The sequence below is a fragment of the Capricornis sumatraensis genome, chromosome 13 (assembly GCF_032405125.1).
Source record: "Capricornis sumatraensis isolate serow.1 chromosome 13, serow.2, whole genome shotgun sequence".
Taxonomy (NCBI): Eukaryota; Metazoa; Chordata; class Mammalia; order Artiodactyla; family Bovidae; genus Capricornis; species Capricornis sumatraensis.
Genome location: NC_091081.1, coordinates 57,949,571 through 57,975,679, shown reverse-complemented (window position 1 = coordinate 57,975,679; position 26,109 = coordinate 57,949,571). Strand labels below are relative to the sequence as shown.

Genomic DNA, 26,109 nt, shown 5'->3' with positions numbered 1-26,109 from the left:
AAAAAGTACTCAGTGATTACTCATTCCATCTCTTTCAATACTCTCTATTATAAATCCACACTGCCTTTTCCTGAAGGGCCAGAAGTTCAAATATGGATTAGTTTCCTAGGGAACTGTCCCTAGGGAGAATACTCCAGCCCCTTGGAAATTCCCAGGACTTAAAAAAATGACTGTAAATACAGGATTTTGTAATAAGCAAGCCAGAATTATTTTTCAACGGTATATGTATATGCTCTTAATCTAAATTCTTTTCACTCTGAATTTAGAATAGCTGGATTTTCCTTTTTCATATTTTCCACAGGATTATTTTACAAATGCAAACAGAGAATTGAGAAAAGATGCTCAGCAAGATTACCACCTAGAATATGCCATGGAAAACAGTACACACACAGTAATTGAGTTTGCCAGAGAACTGCATACGTGTGACCTAAATGACAAGAGCATAACGGTGAGAAGTCTATCAGTAAAGGCATGCATGAACAGACTGTACACTTACAGTTGGGACATACTTTGCAGAATAAAAAAGAACAGATATTTAAAAATAACCCTTAGCAACAAAGTCACATAATCTTTTGGGAATATTTTTGAATTCTCCTTAGAAGCCATTGGGGGGCGGGGAACCACCTATGAGTATAAGCTTCAATAAAGGCAGTTTTTGTGTGAATCTAAAATTTTGAAGAGCTGCTTAAAGTATGTGTGATTTTTATCTATAAAAGATTGTAGCTTCTTTATAAAGTTTGAAAATAAGCAATTGATAAAGGTTGGAAGAAATCATATTACATAAGAGAGAATTATGATATGAAATACTAGGCTATAATTCATCTGAATTGTAACTGATTCACTTTTGTAAATTTCTAAAGTCAAGATGAATAGTAGACTGATGAAAATTGCCTGTCAACATGTTATACAAGATGTGGTATTGTCAGGCATCATGCAAAAATTAACATCTTTGTGCATATGCAAATTAAATATTTAGAGGATCTATAATTAATGTGGTACTTGGAAACTTCCCATGAATTTCTTAAACCAATTTCATTTTGTATAGACCAACAAGATTACCTTTTTTTTTTTTGTAATTCAAAGCTTTAAAAATGGAAATGTAAAAATCTGAGGCAGTTTTGATTAACATTCTGCATAAAGAGTAAAAGAGGAAGAAAAATGTGTACAAAAACATGGACCACTTTTATATAATATACAGTGCTCTTATACTTTAATTGTAATAATAATTATAGTCATTTGACTTATTAAGAATAAATGTAACTTTTAACATGAATAGCTTTTGTTTTGTTATTTTCTTTTTTTAAATATACATTTATTTATTTTAATTGGAGGCTAATTACTTTACAATATTGTATCGGTTTTGCCATACATCAACATGAATCCGCCACGGGTATACACGTGTACACCCCCATTCTGAACCCCCCTCCCACCTCCCTCACTGTGCCATCCCTCTGGGTCATCCCAGTGCACTAGCCCCGAGCATCCTGTATCATGCATTAAACCTGGACTGGCGATTCATTTCACGTATGATAATATACATGTTTCAATGCCATTCTCCCAAATCATCCCACCCTCTCCCTCTCCCACAGAGTCCAAAAGACTGTTCTATCCATCTGTGTCTCTTTTGCTGTCTCGAATACAGGGTTATCGTTAGGACTTCCCTGGTGGCTCAGACGGTAAAGCGTCTATTTACAATGCAGGAGACCTGGGTTCAATTCCTGGGTTATCGTTACCGCGTTATTTATTTTCAATGTTCTTATTATAAAGGTCTGACAAAGGCATCTTTATGTGTGGAGGGACTAAACTATTTTTTTATATCCCAGCACACCCTCCCCACTGCCCCACCACCGTTTGGGCAACCAGTTTCCCCTGACAGCACTTTTCCTAGTTGGAATGCCCCATTTCCTTGAAAATTCCCAGAGTTTATGAAATGATTACACCTGGATTCTACGATAATAAACAACCCAGAATCAGAAGTTCCTCTTGCATTTCCACTTTCTCTAAATTCATACATATGACTGGGCTAGAGTCTAGGAAAAATCTATTGTGAAAATTAAAATCCTGACCTGGGAAGTCATTTTAACTTTCATTATATTTGTTTGTTTTCTTTAAAATGTTCCATAGCATTGAAACATGTTTTAATTATCCTTAACTCCTGCTACTTAACAAGAGTATTTACCTGGTAACTACTAGTTTGATTTCAGTAGTTTGGAGTTTTTGCATGACGATGGTTTACTGTTGCTATCAGCATGAAAAGATAACTACTAAGTCACTTGTCCTTCATTCTATTGGGTTGACCACAAAGTCAACCTGGGTTTTTCTGTTAACATCTTACTATGCTGCTGCTGCTGCTTCTAAGCCGCTTCAGTCGTGTCTGACCCTGTGCGACCCCATAGACGGCAGCCCACCAGGCTCCCCCGTCTCTGGGATTCTCCAGGCAAGAACACTGGAGTGGGTTGCCATTTCCTTCTCCAATGCATGAAAATGAAAAGTGAAAGTGAAGTCGCTCAGTTATGTCTGACTTTTAGCGACCCCATGGACTGCAGCCTACCCGGCTTCTCCGTCCACGGGATTTTCCAGGTAAGAGTACTGGAGTAGGGTGCCAGTGCCTTCTCTGAACATCTTACTATACCCAAACAAATTTTTTGACCAACCCAATGTTTTGGAACATATTATCTTGCATGGGTATCTTGCATGGGAGAGATGATTTCTTTCAAAAAGGAACTCATCTACTTGGATTTTTAAGACTTAATCAAAGAGACCATATTGAGACTCTGAATGTCATTCTCTTTTCTTTGCTTCTGTATCCTGCTGTAAGTAGCATTCATTAAACTCAATTCAGTGGTAAGGAAAGTGCTGTCATGAGACATCACCCTACCCATTTCTGTTCACCAGGAGAGCACGGTAAGGGTGATCTGGGCCTACCACCATGAAGATGTGGGAGAAGCAGGTCCCAAGTACCATGAATCCAATCGTGGTACCAAGAGTCTACGGTTATTGAATCCTGAGAAAACCAATATGTTGTCTACAGCTGTACCATACTTTGACCTGGTCAATCAAGACGTAAGTTTTTTTGTTTTGTTTTCAGGTTTTTATGATTCTAGGGATGGATTTATTGAAACCGTATAATAGTTTTATTTATTTTTTTTTTACTTAAATCATTGTTTTTAATAGAATATCAAGACAATATGACTTTTGTCCCCTTCTCCTGTTTATTTGTTTATTTTTAAGACAGGTTCCCATCCCAAACAAAGGTACGACATACTGGTGCCAAATGTTTAAGATTCCTATGCTCCAGGAAAAGCATCATGTCATAAAGGTATGTGATTCACTCATAAGCTAAACTTAATTTGTATGAATGGAGGAGAAATTGTTGTTCTTAAAATGAAAATAATAAATTTATAGAAATGATTTTGTTATTCAAAAGTCACCCAGAGAGCAAGGAATTGGCTTATCTGAATCACCCACTGTCCTAAAAGTTACTGAATTTAACAAGAAACTTGAGTTGTAGCTAGTATTTTATGTTTTGTCTCCTAATTTTATATGCTTAAAGGTTAAAGTTTTGGGATGCATTTGTACACCTCTGGTTATTTCGTAGGTAACAGTTCAACAATTAGAATTCTTGAAATCGCAATTTAAGATAATGTATTTGTATATCAATAAATTCTATCCAGGAAGTTTACATTTCCTACAAATTTTGTTTGATAATATCTGCTTCATTGAAAATACTGCATATTTTCATAAAAGTAATTGTTACAGTTTTTTGTTTTGAAAATAGGAAAATGAGAGAATTGTAGTGAATTTCTACAGTATTGAAAAACACAGAATTGAGTAATAAATAATGCCTGATTTGCCTGTGACATATAATTTTTATCTAATTCTTACTTCCTCCAGGGATAGGTCTCCCAAAACTTTTGCATCTAGTTAGTGAATGAACAGGTATTTTTTTAAAACTTAGAGGTCCTTACCTCTGTGCTAGGAATTGTTGGAAAATTCCATAGAGGTTGAATATATGATCTATGCTCTCAAAGAACCTACGGTGAGATTGTGGGAGATGTGAACAAGACACAAGAAGGAATAAAATAGAATTACATGGTGTACACAAACTACTGCAGACAATCAGAGGGCCAGATACTGCTGACTTTTTGTCGTCCCCTAGACAGAGAAGGTAATGGCACCCCACTCCAGTACTCTCGCCTGGAAAATCCTATGGACGGAGAACCCTGGTGGGCTGCAGTCCATGTGGTCGCTGAGAGTCGGATTCGACTGAACAACTTCACCTTCAGTTTTCACTTTCATGCATTGGAGAAGGAAATGGCAACCCACTCCAGTGTTCTTGCCTGGAGAATCCCAGAGACGGGGGAGCCTGGTGGGCTGCCGTCTACGGGGTCGCACAGAGTCGGACACGACTGAAGCGACTTAGCAGACTATGTGGTAAAGCAGTGTACATACGAGAAAGGGAGAAGCTTCTAGATTCTAGAAGGAAACATGCAGGTTTAAAGAGCTCTTTATATGGTATCTTTACGTAGTCTCAAGTAAGTCACTCTGGGGTAATGCTGCCTGCCCTGGTTTCCTCATCTGTGAAAAGGCAGTCAGTCATTCCATTTTTCCTGCCAACCTCAAAGCATTCTGGCAAGAGATGGAAACATTGAGCACATTCGATAAAGTGATTTAAATTTGTTAATTTCTAATATATTTCTCCAGTGGCACAAATCTGCCTTTTGTTTATAGAATGACTCATAACTACTTAGAGAGGCAAAAGGGGTAGGTTGGAGAATGATTATTGAATTAAATAAGTAGTCCTAAATATTTGTAGGATATTTTTACAATCAAATTTACCAACAGTGTGACTGGATGAGTCATCCACCTCCATGCAGTGTTAGCTTCTGTTTTTTGTGTGTGAAAGGAGAATGCAAGTTCTAGTCTTCTATGCTTAATAGTGCCTGAGTCCTTCCCTTAAACCAATGAAAAGCCTTTCTCAGAAAAGAGAATGTTATGCATGCTGTGTGTCACTCTATAAAGTTGAACTGGAACCTGGCTTAAAGGTCAAGTATAAAATTATTGGTTAAGCACATGTTTCACAAAACAGGTCCTTGATGCATTTTTCAGCAAATGTTAATTGATAAGATGTGAAGTTCTTAACCACTTACAAAAATGCATTTTTTCTTGTTTTTATTAATGCTAATAATTAAGTTGAATGAAATAGAAACAACTGTCTACACTTAAGGAATGGCAGTATATGTTCTGACCCTCTGTGTAGGGTATTTGCTTGGTACCTCATCTAAGAATTCTTCGTTTTCCCATTACAAGCATATTATAGTAATGCTCAGATATGTGTGCATCTATTATCTAAGGATACACTTAGAATTAAGTACTTTGGGGTTCACATTGCTCTTTCAAAGGTATAAAGAGGAATCTCAGTGACTTGAAAGACTTTGGAAGTCTTTTTTTTTTTTTTTTTTCATGTTTGAAGATCTGTAAGAGGACAAAAATTCTTTACCCTGAACAAGAGGGGTTTTGAGTGAGGGAGGGTAGCAGATTGGCGAGCAGAGCTTATACAAACTTTTGTGGTTGCAGGGCAGAAGGCTGGTGACTAAAATTTAAACTCAATTACTTCTCATGAATGGGGCCCCCTTGTTGCCTTAGTGGTAAAGAGTCCGCCTGCCAATGCAGCAGATGCAAGTTTGATCCCTGGGTTGGGAAGATCCCCCGCAGGAGGAAATAGCAACTCATTCCAGTATTCTTGCCAGAAAATCTCATGGACAGAGGAGCCTGGTGGGCTATAGTCCATAGGGTCACAAAGAGTCGGACATGACTTAGCAACTGAACAACACAATGAAAAAATTATTTGCTACTAAAAGTATGAAATAATAAGGTAAGTTATTTGTAAAATTATAAAATAAGAAAGGTAAATAACTTAATCTGCAGGAAAGATTGGGTTATGATATAAATTATTGATGGTTCCAGTTCACTTGTGATTCCATTTTACTGATTTATATTTTGACGATATCAAACAAAGTTGAAAATTATGACTTGAAAATGTTGCTGTTGTCTGATGTCATATACAGAGATTGTGAAAAAAAAATTCTTGGTAAATTATATTAAAACCACACTTCTCATAGGAGATCATCTCTGTGATTCCTTCTTGAGATTCACCCTCCAGCCCATCTCTTCATATTTAAGCGTGACCCTATTTGAGCTTTGCCAAATAGGTGACATTACCCCCAATTTAAAAATTTTTAGAGGAAGTGATTCTTTCCACTCTCTTTTGTTGTTGTTCAGTCGGTCAGTCATGTTCAACTCTGCGACCCCATGGATGCATCATGCCAGGCTTCCCTGTCCTTCACCATCTCCCGCTCCCAGAGCTTGCTCAAACATGTCCATTGAGTCAGTGATGCTATCCAACAATCTCATCCTCTTGTTGTCCCCTCCTCATCCTGCTTCCACTCTCTTTAGTCAGTATAATATCATTATCACAATTAATAATTGGATATACTCTGCTAGATGCTGGGGCTATCAATTTTTTTGAGGAGCTCTTCGTGACTGCAAATTCTCCCCATAAACTAAACTCCTCATTCATCTGTTTAAATCTGATGTCTTAATCAATTTAATAAATAGTTGTTGATGGCTTATTATGTTAAAGAGGAGGAAAAAGAAAAACATCCAGGTTGAATCATCATCCTTAGTCATCTCCCCTTAAAGGAGGTGTCTCCCTGGTAGGAAGGCAGTAGGTAGGTTCTGCATTTGAATGGGCCTGGTTTGAATCCTTCTTTCCATTAGTCATTGAACAGCAGGAAAGTTATTCATCATGTATGTAAAACTCAGTTTCACGATTTAAATAGGAACAATGCTTTCCTAATGGTATTGTTTAGAATAAAGATTAAATTAAATAACAGGCTTAAAAAATTTTATTAGCAGTTGCTACAGTATCCAATACAGAGGATTCTTAATAAATTCAATTTCTATTATCAGTCTATTTATTTTCAGTTTTGCTCTCCAAACAACTTTTCATTGAAAACTATTATTTTTGTCTGACGGCCCAGAAAAGGAAGAGCATCATGCTAGAAGGTTGACTATTGCTGAGTTTTAAGAGAGGATTTCTTTTACTAGTTGTGTGATCATGGGAAAATTATTTACTGTCCTGTACCTCAGTTTTCTCATCTGGAGAAATGGACATACTAGTTCTCCTCTAAGAGAGCTGTTATGACCATTAATCAAAGGAGTTTAATATTTGTAATTTAAAACAGTGCCTGGCACATAGCATTTGTTAAATAAAGTAGCTAAATAAAATTATGTTGATCACTAGTGATACACAGTTGCTAACCTGTTGAATATCTTGTTGGGTTTCTGGGTTCCTGTGGGATTCCAAACCAGCCAACCTTTTCTAGACAGAATTGTAAATAAAACCTGGATTGTCACTTGTTTCATTTAGGCAGGCCACTCTGAGAACTTTCTGCTCTGGAAAAATTGAAATTGAGTGAAAAAAACACTCATCTCTCTCTTCTTCAGTGGTAGATACAAGGAGGGAAATCCTATGCTTTCTACTTGCTGCTGGACAGCATATCTTTCTTGCCATTAAATTAGAAGCTGCTGCCCTTTTCGGTTGGTGGCATTCATAAATCTGTGTGGTTTAATTTGGGGGAATGTTTCCTGGGATAAGGAAATCTAAGCACAATTGACATTGAATACCCATGAAATGTCCTTGAAGCCAGAGTACTGTATACCCATGAAATGTCACTCAAAAATCAATTTTCCTATGCTAGACACACAGCGTGAAACTGTGACTTTATACACGATATTAAATGAACACTGCTGCCCATTTTCCCTGTCACATTCCTTCCTTCTTCTTTCTTAAATGAAAGGACACCATCAAATGGAAAAATTTAGCATTAACACATTCTGAAACATCAAGTGTGATAGCAGGTCTCTATTTCTGAAAATGTGTAAGACTTCATAGCTAAATTTAGTAAAAAGTGGGAATTCTCAGTGTCAAAATACATATATTGACAACTATTAGAGTGATTTCTTCTCAGTCTACTTCCTTTTTCCCCCTGAAATGATATTTCAAAATAGATCTTAACTGGTGTGATTTTTTTCCCCCTGATGGAAATAGCATGTTGGTTTCTCATCAGGATGCTTTTATACGGACTCCATGCTTTAGTTCTCATTCTTTCACTGTGTGTTTACCTTCTGTTTCACTTTATTCTGTGGCAGACAAGTAGGTATTTATTATTGACCATTGACTGAACAATTGTTTGTATTTTCATCCATTTTCGTTCCAACTCCATAGTACTTGTTCAGGTTTTCTGATGTTTCCCTTTTATCTTTTATTAATTCAACCATATTTCCTAAAGGCAAGCTTTGGCTCTCCAGATTTATTTAGTATGTTGAAAAAAATTAATTTTAAAAGTATGCTTTGTGTAAAAATACTTTGCATTCCTCTTAAATAGTTTGCAACACTGTATTTGGTTATTTGGCTCAGATGGTAAAGTGTCTGCCTACAATGCAGGAGACCTGGGTTCAATCCCTGGGTCAGGAAGATCTCCTGGAGAAAGAAATGGCACCCCACTCCAGTATCTTGCCTGGAAAATCCATGGACGGAGGAGTCTGGTGGGTTACACTCCATGGGGTCGCAAAGAGTCGGACATGACTGAGTGACTTCACTTTCACTTTCCTTTCCCTTTTCTTAACATCAATGTATTACCATTGACATCTGTGAATTTTATCACGATTGACAAGACAGATGATTTTTGACCTTATAGGAAAAAAAAGATCATGTGATAAAATCATAAGAATCCTCTTCTTTGGGATTTTGTCATCCAAAATTTACAAATACCAAAATAATTTTACCTTTATATCCAAATATATCTGAAATGTTATATATCTTTTATCTACCAGAGAAGAGTTGAAAATACTTGGGTGTTTACTGTAACTGTCTGAAACTGTAACTTGGAACAGAAGTTGGTAGGAGCACCGCCCCTAACAATAATGAATTGACTCAAATTAGCACATTTTAAGGATTGTTGACTTAGCTTCTCAGTGTTGCCAAGTTCTTTCTAGATCCTCTTGGGTTACATAGACTTTACAAAAACATTGGGGATTGTCTAGCTACATGGGTGTTCTTAATAGCCACTTGAGAGTGGAGGTAATTGAATTCACTTTGAAAGCATGTCTTTTCATGGAAGTGATTTATTGCTAACTCTGTCACTAATTAGCTTTCTGACCTTAGAGAAAGTACTTAACCTCGCCCTGATCCTCAAATTCCTTGTCTATAAGATAAAGGGATTGGACCAGATGATTTCAATTGGCTCTTTTTTACTTCTAAGTATCTATGGCTTGCTGAAAACTAAAACTGAAATCTGTGTGGGGGTTTGAATGCCCTGTGGTGTGACTTCCTGGTATGCCTGATTCTCACCATCCCTGGGCAGGTGCTCCAGGGTGAAAATGCTTAGGACCCCACTGCTTCCTTTGACGTTAAAAGTCCTCCTTCTTCAAGTTAAAAGTCTCCTTCTTTAGTCCCTTGGTCATGGGCTTAGTATATATTCTTTTTTTTAAATTAATTTTTGTTGGAGTACAGTTGCTTTAATGGCAACCCACTCCAGTACTCTTGCCTGGAGAATCCCATGGACGGAGGAGTCTGGTAGGCTACAGTCCACAGGGTTGCAAAGAGTCGGACACGACTGAGCGACTTCACCTCACCTCACCTCACAGTTGCTTTACTATGTTGGGTTAGTTTCTACTGTGTAGCAAAGTTAATCAGCTTTATATATATATATATACATATACCCCCTCTATTTAGGATTTCCTTCCTATTTAAATCAGCATAGAGAACTGAGTTCCCTGAGCTATACAGTAGGTTCTCATTAGTTGTCGATTTTCTACATAATATCAGTAGTGTGTATATGTTAATCCCAACCTCCCAGTTCATCCCACCCCTTTCCCTCCCACCCCTTAGTGTTCATACGTTTGTTCTCTTCATCTGTGTCTCTGTTTCTGCTTTGCAAATGGATCATCTATACCATTTTTCTAGATTCTACATATATACACTAATATATGATATTTGTTTTTCTCTTTCTGACTTACTTCACTCTGTATAACAGTCTCAAAGTCCGTCCACATCTCTAACTCTTAGCATATATTCTGAGGCTTAGGTTTCCATCTGTAAAGAGGATAACAATAGTACTTGTCTCAAATGGTAGCTGTCATTATAAAATGAGACATTATGTGTAGAGTTCTTACGTGTTTGGCATATATTAGGTAGCTCAGTAAATACTAGCTATATTCCCAGTTTACTTTGGTTTTCAGATACCTCTAAATCTTGGAAATAATCCAAATAAAATAATCTAAATAAATAAACAATGAAATAAATCTAAATATTGGGAATAATGTCCTTTTAAAAATAATAAGGATTGAAATTAAGAGTGGCAGGGTGAGGAAGGCTCATAGGTTGGCACAGCACTCCGGATGGACTCTGGAGATAGGTAAGGGTTGTGTTCTAATTCAGCTTCTCATTAACTGAATGATCCTGGGCAAACTAAACTCTGTGCATCTTCAGTTGTGAGGTAGGAAAAATAATTTCCAGTAAAGATGAAATGATTACAAGTGAAAACACCTGTTCCATAATTGACTCATAATTGCTTGTTTTCTTCTCTTGATGGGGATTATAGAGATGGATGATTATAAATTCATCTAGTATTTTCTCATACTTAAAGTCAGGATTGCCCTGAAATCATGGTAGGCAGTCAGTCTCTATTTTATTTTGACAAAAAGATTCCTTGGGAATTAGATTTCATAGCTTGCTTCCATTATTCTAAACCAAATGAAATCTAAGCTAATTTCCTCCTGTTCTTGTCTTACTAAGGATAAAAACCAGCTGGTGACTAACCTCTGGGAAATATTCTTTTACATTCTTAGATCGCCCATTAACTTTCCACTCTATGGCCTTAAAAAATTTTCCACAGACATAAAAAGATAGTTATTCTTCTGTGTTGCTCTTCTACCACCCAACTCTACACCCAATCTACTCTATCTCTTTTTTTAATAGTCCAAAAGGTTGGACTGCAGAATTGAAAACCATTAGCTCATTTATTGATAATTATTGGCTATAAAAGTTGGTAAATATTTTGATTAACAGCACTTCTTTTGAAATAGTATTAAGAAGGAATTCCCTGGTGGGTCAGTCATTAGGACTCTGGGCTTTCACTGCAGGGGCACAGGTTCCATCCCTGGTCAGGGGAACTAAGATCCATGCAACCTTAGCAATAAATAAACAGAAATTTTTAAAAAATGGAGTACTAAAATATTTAGGTTGGATTCTAGATGTTGATGGCACAATAAGATAAAGAAATGTGGAAATATTAATATATGAATGACTTTACTTATATACAAAGAAGTATGTAAGTAAAATTTTTTTTGCTACTTAAGATATATTATCTTGTTGGATTTTCACAGCCTCCCTCTAACGCCACTTTCCAGATGAACACAGTGAGGCATGGCATGCATAAAGAACTTGCTTAACTTTATACAAGGTCTATGAAACAGAGGCAAGATTGAACACAGGTCTTCATAGCAAAGCTAGTAGATCTTTTTCTCTACAATACTACTAGGCCAGGCCTCTTGATTTTTCTGGGTGATCTATGCCAGTGGGAACCTCCCCAGTGCTCAGCAGTAAAGAATCCCCCTGCAATGCAGGAGACCCAGGTTCAAACCCTGGGTCAGGGAGATTTCCCTGGAGGAGGTCATGGCAACCCACTCCAGTATTCTTGCCTGGAGAATTCCCATGGGCAGAGGAAGCTGATGGACTACAGTCCATGGTATCTCAAGGAGTTGGGCATGATTGAATGACTGAGCACACATGCACGCATATGCCAAGGAAACATAAATACTACTAGCCCAGGCCTTTCTAGGTGATATATGCCAATGGAACTTAATTTGAATAAGCTCCTCAGTATCCAGGCTGTGGATACTTTTGTATCCTATAAGATCTGTTCCTAGACAGAACCTTCCATAAATATCAGTATAAAAGTCCTGGGAACTGAGTTAGAAAAGACTTGCATTAGGTTGACTAGGTGAAGGATTATGCACATGGGTACAATAAGGCACAGAATGTTAGATCTCTGAGATAATGTTAGGGAGAAAGGAACTGGAAATAATTTCAGCGGGAAGAAATGCTACCTGTCTTGCAGCATAAGGATAATTGGAAACAAGCCCATAGCCTTCTGTATAAGCTGAGTTACAGTCATCTTTGGAATTAAGTGAAAAAATGGTAATGACTTATTTTATTCTCTTTCACTGTATAAAAAGAGACTTGTGAGAAAAAAATACCAACATTTTCATCTGGAAGTTAAATGTATGGCAAAATGCCTAGAGAGCAAGGACCCTAAAAGCAAGAAGAGCCTTGTTGTTGGAGAGAGGTCTAGAAATGTTGGTCTCTCTGAATGACCTAAGAATCAGTCTGAGTGTGGGTTCTAATCCTGCAGTAAACATTGGTCAGCGGATCAGTCATGTGTCTGCATCACAGTGCTTCTCATAAGATAGAGTTCACGTAAACAACACAACTCAAAGGCTATAAATCCATGTAACTGAGAGTTGTCCTAAGTGATCTTGAATCCTTAAAATTCTATGGCTAGTTAAATATTGAAATTGAAAAAACTGGAAATGTATCAAATAAATGGATACATTCATAAAGTTTATAAGATAAACTGTAATAAAAAGTTATGCTAAAAATTAGAAAGAGCATGAAGATGATTTGTGTATATTTCCATGGGATATAACACACCAACTTTGCTTTGATGTCTATTTTCAATGTAAGGAAATTGTATACTTATCAAAACAGGATGTCATCCATTAATGACATCCTTTTTAGTGCAACATTGAAATTTTTTATAGTTTTTATGAATGGAGCTTTTAGTAAAATGGCACTAGTCGTAAAGAATCTGCCTGCCAATGCAGGAGATGCAAGAGACACAGGTTCGGTCCCTGGGTCAGGAAGATCCTCTGGAGAAGGAAATGGCAACCCACTCCCATGGACAGAGGAGCTTGGTGGGCTATAGTCCATGGGATTGCAAAGAGTCAGACATGACTGAGTGACTGAACACATTACAACAGAAAAAATTATGTATGTGCTAGAAATTCAGTTTAAATAAGAGTTATTTACTATTCAAGTTTATAAACTCAAATTAAAGAATAGTTTTATACAATCCTGATCAAGTTATAAAAGATTGCACTGTTGTGGATCTTTATCAGACCTTTCACTACATTTGAAATGAATGTATTTTTATGTCAAAAATTCAGAATATACCTGATTTTAATAATGTATATATATTTTATGAAGAAGAATATTATGCTCATATATCAAAAGAAGTTATGGTTGAGTCTTGCTTCACTGAATAATTGTTTTTCTAGATTCATAACTGAGGGTACACATTAGAACCACCTGGATGGAATCTTTAGGGATAGAATCCAGACTTTTATGTTGCTGTCATTTGCACAAGTTCCCCAGATGATCTTGAAACAAACCCCATGGTTGAGAACCAGTGTTTTATATTTATTAAAATTTCCCAGGAGACCATATTTAAATTATATTTTATAGCACCTAGTAAAGTGCTCTTCATATTACATAGCATCCATGCATATTTTTATAGTTATACACTGTTTTAATTAACAACTATTGTAAAAACTGAACACACATCAAATGTCTCCTGTTGAAATGCACTGTTGTCTGCACATGAAGAAGATTTAAGCAGTTTATGGTTTTGAGATAGTTTGTTCCTGATGCATTGCATATTTCTTTGTGGAAGTGGAGAGGCGAAAACACCAGCTGTTTCCTGGAACCACAGCTGACTTTCATTATAAAATTTCAATGAACTAATTCAGATATAAGGGATACTTTCTTCTATGAAGGGAAAAGGTTTATGTTCTAGTGAAACTTATACATCAAGTTAACTCTATACATTAACGTTTATAATGTAATGGATCCATTTTAGAAACTGTATACGGAAGGCCACCTTGCTGACTTTTAAATGCATTCCATTACCAACAAAGAGATATCTTTTCATCAGTGTAATCTCACTGAATTGCTCTGTGTGGAATCATAAATATTAACTAAAGTCCAGACCATGTAAATAATAAGTATATAAATGCTACCAAAAGCCTCTCAGCCTTTCACTTAATGTGAAGAAGTCTTACGAATATCGAAGAGGTACTTTGCTCGTGACATATGTCAGAAATCAGGTGTGTACTTAATACACTATATGCTTAATCAGTGGGAAGTAGTCCCTCAAACTATCCTGTAAATCGCAAAGAATTATCAGTGAGTGTTTAGTGAGTACCCGCTTCGGACAATGCTATGTCTTTTGTCAAATACAAGGTGATATAAGACATGGCCTTTCACCCCAATGATCTCCTAGTCTAAATGGAGAGAAGAGACACACACATGAATGAGAGAGAAACCCTAAAGCTGGCAAGCGAACATTGCTGTCAAACGACATAGTACAGGCAGTGAAGGCGAAAAGAAAGGAGCGAAGGTCTGGGCACAGTCCCACGCCATATGGAAAGGATCATCTTGGGAGAGTACAACCAGATGGGTCTTAGGTAAGAATCCAGGTGTGGTGAGGATGACCAGGAGACAACCTCTTGTTTATGTGCTGAAGCGCCAATATAAAACTAGACGAAAGACACTTACTGAAAACATCATACATTCTGTGAGTCACCAATCCTCATAAAACAGCCTAGGAAATAAGTAGTATTATTATCCTCATTTTACAGATGAGGAAACTGAAGCCCAGAGAAGTAAGTTGCTCATTGCTGGTACTTTTCCTGTTTGTATACTTTTCCCCCAGGAAGAAAGTGTATTTTAAAAATATACATGGACGAGCACTTTTGCTGACTTAATCTCAAAATATGACTATTTAGGCCCGTGGCAAAAAACAATCATTAGCTGAAAACTAAGATTCTTGCTTCAGCAGTAAAGTTTTGAAGTTGGTCTGTGCAGAAGTTTCCATCTGGTCCCACATGTGGCAAATAATCCTCGATGCTCCAGCCAACATCTGTCTGGGCTCCAGCCGGCCAGCAGCTGCTGGCTGAACTTTAAATCCATAGTCTGGTTATGTTAGATTAGAATGCAGAATCCCAGCAGTTACTTGTTGTCAGGGTAACTGCATTTTTTGATCAGAGAATGCCTTCACCATACCACACCAAAGCCCCTCATGTGAAATATTGAAAGGGACTGTAGACTATGGCTTTCACTACCTAAATGGGGTCACTGATTTTATCTTGAATGATACCATTGTGTAGCTTTATCCCCAGTCATGAACTTACAGTTTTACTTATGTTAAAACTCTGGGTAGTTGCGTCATGCCCTCCAAAATAGAAACCAAGGCTACCTCTTAATTGCACACACATGCATATAAGCATTTAGTTCTTTAAAGAAAAGCTGCAGACAGTTCCTCAGAAAAGAGTGATGGCCTTTCAGTTCTTGTGGAAATGAGAGGTCTTCCTAAGAGCTCTAGTCACTGTAGGGTGGCTTGACTGCTGAGGTTGCTGGACGTCCATTTCCATTGTCAATGTCAGCCATGTTTCCTCAGTAGTTTACAAGTATGTAATATGTGTGGGCTTCTTTATACGAGAGGTTTGTATCACTTAGTTCCTTATTTTATAGACTCATGGACCTGGTAAGGATCTCAAGAGAGAGTTTATTCATTTATTGCCTGAGATTTGAAAAAATACTGCTTTGAAACCACTCTCCAAAGAAGAATATTTCTCATAGTTATTAAAAATTTCCAAATCTATCTTTATTCATGAACTTGGATATTTTCTCCATGATAGCTGATCTTAACATCATAACTTCAAGGCAAAATTAGTTCTTTTGAATGGAAACAACACAGTTTTTCATCACATCAATAAATACAGTGTTATTTATTATTGCAGTTATTGAATATGCTTCTCTTATGTTTTATGATATTGGTATCAGTGTATGTTGTTATTGTTCAGTTACTAAGTTGTATCCGATTCTTTGTGACCCCATAAACTGCAACATGCCAGGCTTCCCTGTCCTTCACTATTTCCCTGATTTTGCTCAAACTCATCCCACTGAGTCCATGATGTCATCCAACCATCTCATCCTCTGTTGTCCCCTTCTCCTCCTGCCTTCAGTCTTTCCCAGCATCAGGTTCTTTTCCGATGAGTCTGCTCTTCTCATCAAGTAGCCAAAATATTAGAGCTTCAGCTTCAGCACCAGTCCTTCCAATGAATATTCAGGGTTCATTTCCTTTAGGATTGACTGGTTTGATCTCCTTGCTGTCCAAGGGACTCTCAAGAGTCTTCTCCAGCAACACAGTTCAAAAGCATCAATTCTTCGGCACTCAGCTTTCTTTATGATCCAGCTCTGACATCCATACATGACTACTGGAAAAACCACAGCTTTGACTATATGCACCTGCAAAATGTAGATAATGATTCTTGTCTTTTCAATGTTATTCTGAAAGTGCTTTAAAAATACTGATTTTAGAAAACAAATATGCGTTGATTGGTCCTAATGTTCCAGCCACTGTGCTAAGTACTGTTAATACTTATACTGTTTTGCAGAGAAGGAAGCTAAGGTTCAGAAAATTTGGTTGTCTTTCCTAATGTTACAGAGGATTTAGTATTATAAAACATATTCACTTAGCAGTGGGAGCTTACACAACATATTATACATACCAAAGTTTTAAGGACCCTGTCTTTGCAGTCACTTAGAGCTGGTTTCAAGTCCTGGCTCTCCCATTGACCATTTATGTGACCTTTGTTGTTGTTATTGTTGTTCAGTCACTAAGTCACATCTGACCTTCTGTGATTCCATGGGCTGTAGTATGCTGGACTTCCCTGTCCTTCACTGTCTCCTGGAGTTTGCTCAGACTCATGTCCATTGAATTGGTGATGCCCTCCAACCATCATGTCCTCTGTCATCCCCTTCTGCTCCTTTCAGTCTTTCCCCGCATCAGGGCCTTTTCCAGTGAGTTGGCTCCTTGTATCAGGTGGCCAAAGTATTGGAGCTTCAGCTTCAGCATCAGCCCTTCCAGTGAATAGTCAGGATTGATTTCCTTTAGGATTGACTGGTTTGGTCTTCTTGCTGTCCAAGAGCCTGTCAAGAGTCTTCCCCAGCACCACAATTTAAAAGCATCAATTCTTCAATGCTTGGCTTTCTTTATGATCTAACTCTCACATTCATACATGACTACTGGAAAAACCATAGTTTTGACTATATGAACCTTTCTTGGCAAAGTGATATCTCTCCTTTTTAATACTCTGTCTAGGTTTGTTATAGCTTTCCTTCCAAGGAGCAAGTGTCTTTATTTCACAGCTGCCGTCACTGTCTGCAGTGATTTTGAAGTCCAAGAAAATAAAGTCTCTCACTCTTTCCACTTTTCCCCCATCTATTTGCCATGAAGTGATAGGACCAGATACCATGATCTTAGTTTTTGAATGTTGAGTTTTATGCCAGTTTTTAACTCTCCTGTTTCACTCTCATCCAGCTCTTTAGCTCCTCTTCACTTTCTGTCATTAGGATGGTATCATCTGCATATCTGAAATTGTTGACTTTGCTCCCAGTACTCTTGATTCCAGCTTGTGATTCATCCAGCCCGGCACTTCACATGATGTACTCTGCATAGAAGTTAAATAAGCAAGGTGATAATATACAGCCTTGATGTACTCCTTGCCCAATTTTGAGCCAGTCCATTGTTCCATGTCCGGTTCAAACTGTTGCTCTTGTCCTGCATACAGGTTTCTCAGGAGACAGGTAAGGTGATTTGATATTCCCATCTCTTTAAGAATTTTCCACAGTGTGACCTTGGGTGAGTTAAACAGAATTCTGAATGTCACCTTCTTCATTGGCAAAATGGAGATACTACCTACTCATAAATTAATTTCCTGAAAATGTGTATAAAGCACCTGGCATAAATGCATGGTATGGTTATTTTTTACTCTGACACTCTAAAACTTCTGTTTGCTTTCATCAACATTTATTTTCATGGTTGCAGAAAATGAAGTCTCATGGAAAAAAAACTACCTTTCTCATCCAGTTAATTAATTGAAACTGGGATTCAAACTTAGGTCATAAATTCCAAATTGCTGTTACTTATCTCTTTTTCAACATATGAAATAAAAAACAATTTTACAGTAAAAAAAAAAAAATACACCCAGAATACACCCACGGTTTGTAACCGTTTCTAACCTGTCATCTTTCAATAATCTCTAATGAAATAATTTATAGAGCTTTTGAAAAAGCTCTAAATTAATGAATAATTACATCCAAGTAATTTAGAGCAGTTGTGAAACTCACTTTGATTTCATTGACTTTTTTGAGACATTAAAAAGAAGAGAACATTGAAATATATTTGTTTATAGCCAAGTGGATTTCATATTATATATTGGTCCTTTATAATTTGCTATTCACTATTTCTACTATCTTCACTTTTATTTCTGTATTCATTTTTAAGATAAAGCTTGGTTCTTAACAAGAACTAGGCTGCCAAATGTATCTTATTTGTTCCTTAAGGTAAACTCCCATTTCTAGAAGTTGTAAGATTCACAAATGAATCAAATTTACAAGGTTAGGGAACTAAGTTTTTTTTTTTTTTTAATGATAAACAGGAAATGTCAGTACTCTGAGTAATATTTTCCGCTTATATAGCAAATAAATTTTCCAATGGATTTTTGGATTGGTCACTTTATGTCAAAGGATATTTGTTCCAAGTGCTAAAAGATATTTTATAGAAAACTTTATTCTTCTGCTTGAATTAATAGCATATGATATTTATGTGATAAGATGTCCTCCTAGACTAGCCTTTAATAATCTTGAAAAGAGATCACAACTATTAAAATTTTGTCCCTCATTATTTGAAAGATTAAGGAGTTTGTTCTGTGCACTGTTTCTCAAGAGAATGCTTTAGTTTTTTCTCCTTTCTTGGGGTCTGTTTTGAGTAATGTTCACATTTACCTGTGCTGATTGAATATAAAATTTGAAAACTGCATTTATGAGGTGATGAGATGTCCTTATTTTTAATTTAAATGCTGAGAGTTTAAGAAAAAAATTTTTATAGGTCTTTTACAAAAGATTTATTTATTATTTTTTGGCAGTGCTGAGTCTTCCTTTCTGCACAGGCATTCTATAGTTGTGATACACGGGCTTCTCGTGGTGGTGGCTTCTCTCATGGAACACAGGCTCCAGGCACTTGGGCTTCAGCAGCTGTGGCTTGCATGCTCTAGGGTGCTGGCTCAGTAGTTGTGGCTCACTAGCTTAGTTGCTCTGTGGCATGTGGGATCTTCCTGGATCAGGGATTGAACCATTGTCTGTTGCATTGCAAGGTGGATTCTTAACCCCTGGACCACTAGGGAAGCCCTAGAGTTTTTTTTAAGTGTTTTCTAATTTGTGTATAAGTTTCTTTTTCAATGTAATAAAAACTTGTTACAACAAGAAAAAAAGAGTGAACTGTATAAAAGAAACAGTGGGGTTCCCCTTCTTCCAAATTCCACTTCTCTGAGATAACCAATGTTAATAGACTTATTTGTTAATTTCTATAACTTTATATTCAGGAAAAAAATACAGAATTAGATAGGGTTTTATTGGGTTAATATCCCTTCTTTTTTGAAACAGAAGTAGGATCACTATATATATTACTTTGAAATTTGCTTTTTCAAATTACCACCCTTATCATTGCAGGTCAAAATGTAATAACACATGCATTTTAATATTTAAATAATTAAGTCCCCTGTTACATATAAACTGCAGCTCTTGTAACAATCCACATTTGATGTATATTCAAGGTGATTTAATTCTTTTGCTGCTATGAACAGTGCTTCAATAAATATTCTAGTAATTATATCCTTACATATTAATGATTTCATTTCTGTAGGATAGATTCATAAATGCATTGAGTAAAGATTATCTGCATTCCAAATTTTAGTATAGTCATTAGATTACTTTCTAAATTCACATACTAGCAGTGTGCAATATTTACTTGTTCCCTCTCAAGTACTGAATATTTCAGTCTTTTAAATATACTGCCTACTGGTGGGTGAAAACTAGTACTTATGAGTGCTTTGACATGCTTTGCTCAGACTACCAGTGGGAGACTGATGTTCTTTTTATTTATATCACCTCTTTGGTGAATTTGCTGTTCAATTCCTTATCAATTCCTTTTAAGAAATCCTTTTATTGAATTATATAAAAGTATACAAACACTAATATATGACCCATGGATTTTCACAAGATGAACTGGCTCATGGAATCAGAGTCAAGCTCAAGAAATTAGAACACGGCCACTCCCAGATGTGGCACTTGAGGCCCCCTCCAGGTACCGTTTCTCTCCAGACATAACCTCTATCCAGTCGCTTTACTAACTTAGCTTGTTTTGAACATTGTGCAGAGAGAATCAGACAGTGGTACTCTTTTGTGTTTGTCTTCTTTACCTTGACATATTGTGAGTCAGCCATGCTTTTGCATGTATAAAATCATGTGTTCATTTTCATCTTTGCGTGATACAGTGTTTAGTAGTCTGTATATACCAGATTTTTTATTTGTTTCAGTTAGCTATTGCTGTGTCCCAAATCATCCCAAAATTCAAAGGCTTTAAATAAATACACATTTATTACAGTTTACAGATTAGCCGGCAGGTGTTCTTCTGTTTGTTGCTTTGCTTTCTCAGTTCTGTAACCAGCTTGTGTAGGGGGTTCTTTAATGGTGGCTGGGCTCTCTCATATGGTTGGAAGTTAGCTTTTTGTAGGCTGGTCTAGGAGTCCTCAGCTGGAAAGTGAGCTCTACTTTATAGTATCTTGTTCTCCAGAAATCTAGATTGAGCTCATTCAAAGGTGGTGGCAAGGTTACAAACACGTTTCTGTAAGGCCATTTGATGCCTGATCTTAAGATTGACACACCTTTACTCTTACCCCTAGAAAATAGTTTCAACCTAGATAGAAGACAGTTTTCAATGGTTTATAATGTTCTAATTTATAATAGTTCTAATTTATAAATGTTCTAGTTTATAATGGTTCTAATTGCTCTGTATCCTTGTAAATCTTGATATTACCAGTGATTTCCATTCTTACGCATTTGAGTCAGGAATCCCTGGGTCAGGAAGATCCCCTGGAGGAGGGCCTGGCAACCCACTCCAGCATTCTTGCCTGGAGAATCCATGGACAGAGGAGCTTGGTGGGCTACAGTCCATTGGATTACGAAGCATGACTGCTGCAACTTAGCACACACACAGATGGAGCATGGTGATACTGCATGGTGTGATTTTTAACAGGTTTGCTAAGGTTTAACTGATGTCCAATATCTGGAGAGACACTGTTCAACATCACTACTCATTGTACACTTGTGCTTAGTTATTTCTGAGTCTTTGTGACCCCGTGGACTGTATGTAGCCTACCAGGCTCCTCTGCCCATGGGATTTTCTAGACAAGAATACTGGAGTGGGTTGCCATTTTCTCCTGCAGGACTCATTAAGTGAAGTCACTCAATTGTGTCCCACTCTTTCTGACCCCATGGACTGTAGTCTACCAGGTTCCTCCATCCATGGGGTTTTCCAGGCAAGAGTACTGGAGTGGGTTGCCATGTCCTTCTCCATTAAGCAAGTGCAAATTAAAGTCACACTGGGATTAGCTATCACATATAAAGCTGCTTTGAACACTCTTTTACAGGTCTTTTTTTTGGACAGATGCTTTTATTACTCTTGGATATATATCTAATAATAGAATAGCAATAGCTGGCCTCCATGGTGTGCATGTTTAAGAAACTGTCAAATAGTTTTTCAAAGTAGTGTTGCCATTTTATATTTACATCAGCAGTGTGTTAGAATTCCAATTACTTCATATCTTTCCATCCCTTTGTGTGTGTTCACAGTCACTCAGTCATGTCCAACTCTTTGTGGCCCCTTGGCCTATAGCCTGCCAGGCTCTTCTGTCCATGGAATTTCCCATGCAAGAATACTGGGGCAGATTGCCATTTCCTACTTCAGGGGATCTTCCAGACCCGGGGATTGATCCCACGGCTCTTGCATCTCCTGCATTGGCAGGCGGGTTCTTTCCCACTAGCACCATCTGGGAAGCCCCTTTAATTTTAGCTATTCATATAGGTGTGTGGTGGACAACTGGCAAATGACATAAGTTTATTTCTCATAGTTCCAGAGGCCAGGAAATCCAAGATCAAGGCACCAGCAATGTAGGTTTCATCCTGAGGCCTCCTCTTTTGGCTTATAGGCAGCTGCCCTCTCTTTGGGTGCCCATATGACCTCTTTATAGGAAGAAAGAGAGGAGAAAGCAAACTTTCTGGTTTTTCTTCTTAAAAATCTTTCATTCCAACATGAGGGTCCTACACCTGTGACTTTATTTAACTCTAATTACCTCCCAAAGGCCCCATCTTCAAATATCATCACATTGGAGTTTAAGACTTCAAGATATGAATTGAGGGGGAGGACTTATTAACCCAGATTTGTGGCAGAAGCAAGTTTGTTCATTGGCCGTCTTTGCTAGCAGTTAGATTTTTCTAGTTTACCATTTTACTGGAGTTGTATCAAACTGAGGGGTCCAGGTTCTATGTCTAAATGGAGTTGGGGAAGAGGAGTGTGTTAAGTTCGGTCCCCCTCGCAGCATTCTGTTAGCTACCCTGTTACTAATATTCTCTGAGTCTCTGCGATCATAGTAGAGACACATATTCTCATAGGAGCCTCAGCTTCAGTTTTTGTCTGTCACTTTGATTTCAAATATATGTATAAGTTTACCTTTGAGAAATTTCCCTTTATTTCTTACTGAGCTTATCGATATGCTTGAAGGTGTATTTAAGTTTTGAGGATCCAGATGTTTTCCAGCTGAGGGGTGTTTAAAACAGCTAATTATCCTAACAGAACTTGAATTCTGGTGGATACATTTCAGTTTTGCCAGATTCAGGCTTGAGAAGACTGGAATGCTGTGACCATAAGCGCCGAGAACAGATCTTCCTGGTATGGCTTGAGGGTCTTGTGACACTATCATATGGAGCATGGATAGGAGGCTGAAAAGTGAATTTCTCTTGAAGCAAAGTGGAGCTGTTGGGTTCTGCCTAGAGGAATGGCATGATTTGTTGTTGAGGTTTTAAAATACAAAAGATTAGAGGAAGGAGTTTAGCCCCGACAGGTTAGAATAGTGTATGTCAGAGGAAAAGACAGCGTCCACTAGGAGAGTGGCTTGGGAATGAGAGAGTACACGTGTTGTTGTCGAGGGAGAAGTTGAAATGCTTGGCAGCTCACTCGATGTTAGAGGTTAAGACCTTAATAAAAATTTGAAAGAAGAGATGGTTCATGGGGGAGAGAAGATAATGAGTTCTCTCTCGGAACCATTATCATAGCTTGATTTGTCAAATAATTTTTGGATATCTCCTTTCAACTGCCAAGAAAAGAGACTGGCCATATTATTTAAACTGCACATTTCTCTTGGAATATGAATACCTATGAAGGTTGTGAATTATGAAGTTTAGATTGCATGTGTCTTTTATCTGATTGAGAAGAATGTGAAATGAATCACCCATGCTTGGGACTTCCCTGGTGATCCAGTGGTTATAACTTGGTATTCTCAGTGCGGAGGGCCCAGGTTCAATCCTTGGTCAGGGAACTAAGATTCCATAAGCCACAGGATCCATGGCATGACTGAAAAAATATAAAAGCAAAATAAGTCACCCATGCTTTTTATAAGTTGCTCTATAAGTCGATTCATACAGCAGACCTAAGAATATTTAAATTCTGATTAAAAAAATATTGATTGCCAAAGTTATTTGAGGTTTAATTTAAAGGAGGTGGTGGCCATGTTTAGGAATAAAAGATCAGACTTGTTGAAACTGATGATGCCTGAGTTTTTCCTTGAGACTCTGAATACCTGAGTTTGTCCTTCAGGTCATCCTTGAGTACCTAGTGAGAGCAGAGCCATGTGCTGTGTTTAGTGGGGGCAAAGAAGAACAACAATGTAAAAATGACAATATGCTATTTAATTCTGCATGGTTGTTATATAAATTGTTATATTATTTTCTCTGTATATAAACTCAAAATCAAAAGCAAGCAAATAACTTCAAAGATAAGTGTTAACTCAGGCATAGCCTGAGTGAGACACTCTTCAGCTTATTGGTTTCCCCTTTTATTGGAATTGCTCTGTAAATGAGGACTTCTTTTTATGGAAGTCTCATGTTTAAATATGTAGAGAATAAGAAAGAAACAAAGAGAGGAGACATAATTACAAAAGCCATCCACTGCTGCTGCTGCTAAGTCACTTCAGTCATGTCCGACTCCGTGCGACCCCATAGGCGGCAGCCCACCAGGCTCCCCTGTCCCTGGGATTCTCCAGGCAAGAATACTGGAGTGGGTTGCCATTTCCTTCTCCTGGTATTCATTTATTTGTTTAATTTTCCTGAAATGTAAAGACGATTCATGTGTATTTCTTTTATTTAAAAAATTTTTTTTGGTTGGTTGGCACATGGGATCTTAGTTCTCTGACCAGGAATCGAAACTGCATCCCCTGTAGTGGAAGTGTAGAGTCCTAATCACTGGACCTCCAGGGAAGAGACTGTCAGTTCAGTTCAGTTCAGTTCAGTCGCTCAGTCGTGTCCAACTTTTGGCGACCCCATGAATCGCAGCACGCCAGGCCTCCCCGTCCATCACCAACTCCCAGAGTTCACCCAAACTCATGTACATCGAGTCTGTGATTAGTATTTTTTAACTGATATCAATAATAATGGCTAGGGATTCCCAGGTAGCTCAGTGGTAAAGAATCTGCCGGCCAATGCAGGAGACATGGGTTCGATCCCTGGTTTGGGAAGATCCTACGTGACTCGGAACAATGAAGCCCATGCATGACAACTACTGAGGCTGAACTCTAGAGTCCGGGAATCGCAACTACTGCAGCCTGAGTGCTGGAGCTTGTGCTCCACAAGCAGAGAAGCCACTGCAATGAGAGGCCCATGAACTGCAGTAAAGAATAGCCCTCCCTGTCTGCAACTAGAGAAGGGCCCATGCAGGGATGAAGACCCAGCACAGCCGCCACTGCCCCCACCTCCCCCCCCACCCCCACAAAAAATGGCTAGCAACAAATTCTGTGAGGTCACCATCTTTTTTATTATTTATAATGATCTCTTTTCCAGCCAGAAGGCAAAACTTCATAAATAAAATCAAATGACTCTTTGAAACAGTGCTGTAGTGTTAAAGTACAAAATTATTTTTGAGCCTTATTCTAACTTCTTTTCTAACCATAGCTCCCCATTCAGACCCCCTCTGCAACCTGTGTGAATAAGAAAGGGAGATAAGAACAGTCCCCCAGAATGGGATTTAAGCCAGTCAGCCCTGTTGACTTAAGCCAATTCAAGCCTGCTACTCAGCAGCTGTGTGAGTTCATTCCATTGAAATTGCTTGTTCTATTGACTCAGTTCCATTGTCTGTAAAATAAGGACATGATACCTGTCTCTGGAAGGTATGAAGGTGAAGTGAAATTAAGTATCATTGTGTGTGTAACATAGAAATGATGGTTGTTACTGAATGCTATAGTACCTATATATTTCCTATAGGACTCATCTTTTTTTTTTAATTGAAGGATAGTTGCTTTACAGAATTTTGTGGTTTTCTGTCATACACCAGCAAGACTGACTTTAGAACCTAAGCCCCAGGAACATTGTGCCATTATCATCCTTAGACCTTCAGTTCTGGGCAGTGGTGTTTGGTGAATGTTTGTTGGATGAATGGCTCAAATCTAAATTCAAGTCAGTGATGGTGAGTTATAAACAATGTTCAGAAAAATCTCTCTTATCTGGGAAACAAATGAACTTTGAATGTGTGGCACTGTGGGTTATGTTTCGAATTAAAGGACTGAACTGAACTGTTCTGCTGTGCTACTTGCAGAAACTTCATAGAAAGGGCCAAAATCAATGAAATTAATTATTTTTGTGAAACCTGCATTTATTACCAGCTCTAAAGCGATGTTACTTTGTATCTTAGAGAAAAATACTTAATATCAGTTTCCCCTACTTTCATTACAAGATAAAGTAGATTATGCTTTTAACTTAAATTTAATTTAAAGAGCAGTGAATTCTAGACCTTTGGATAAAAGCCAACATAGAAT

At 37.7% G+C, this 26,109-nt stretch overlaps 1 protein-coding gene across 1 annotated transcript in view; it reads left to right on the top strand.

The window, feature by feature from the left end:
* The window catches only part of MOXD1 (monooxygenase DBH like 1), a 97,518-nt gene that overhangs the window by 29,121 nt on the left and 42,288 nt on the right, over positions 1–26,109 (top strand). The window contains exons 2-4 of the mRNA XM_068985205.1: positions 302–448; positions 2,896–3,063; positions 3,236–3,319. Coding sequence (XP_068841306.1) covers positions 302–448; positions 2,896–3,063; positions 3,236–3,319 — 399 coding nt within the window. The remainder of the gene's footprint in view (positions 1–301; positions 449–2,895; positions 3,064–3,235; positions 3,320–26,109) is intronic.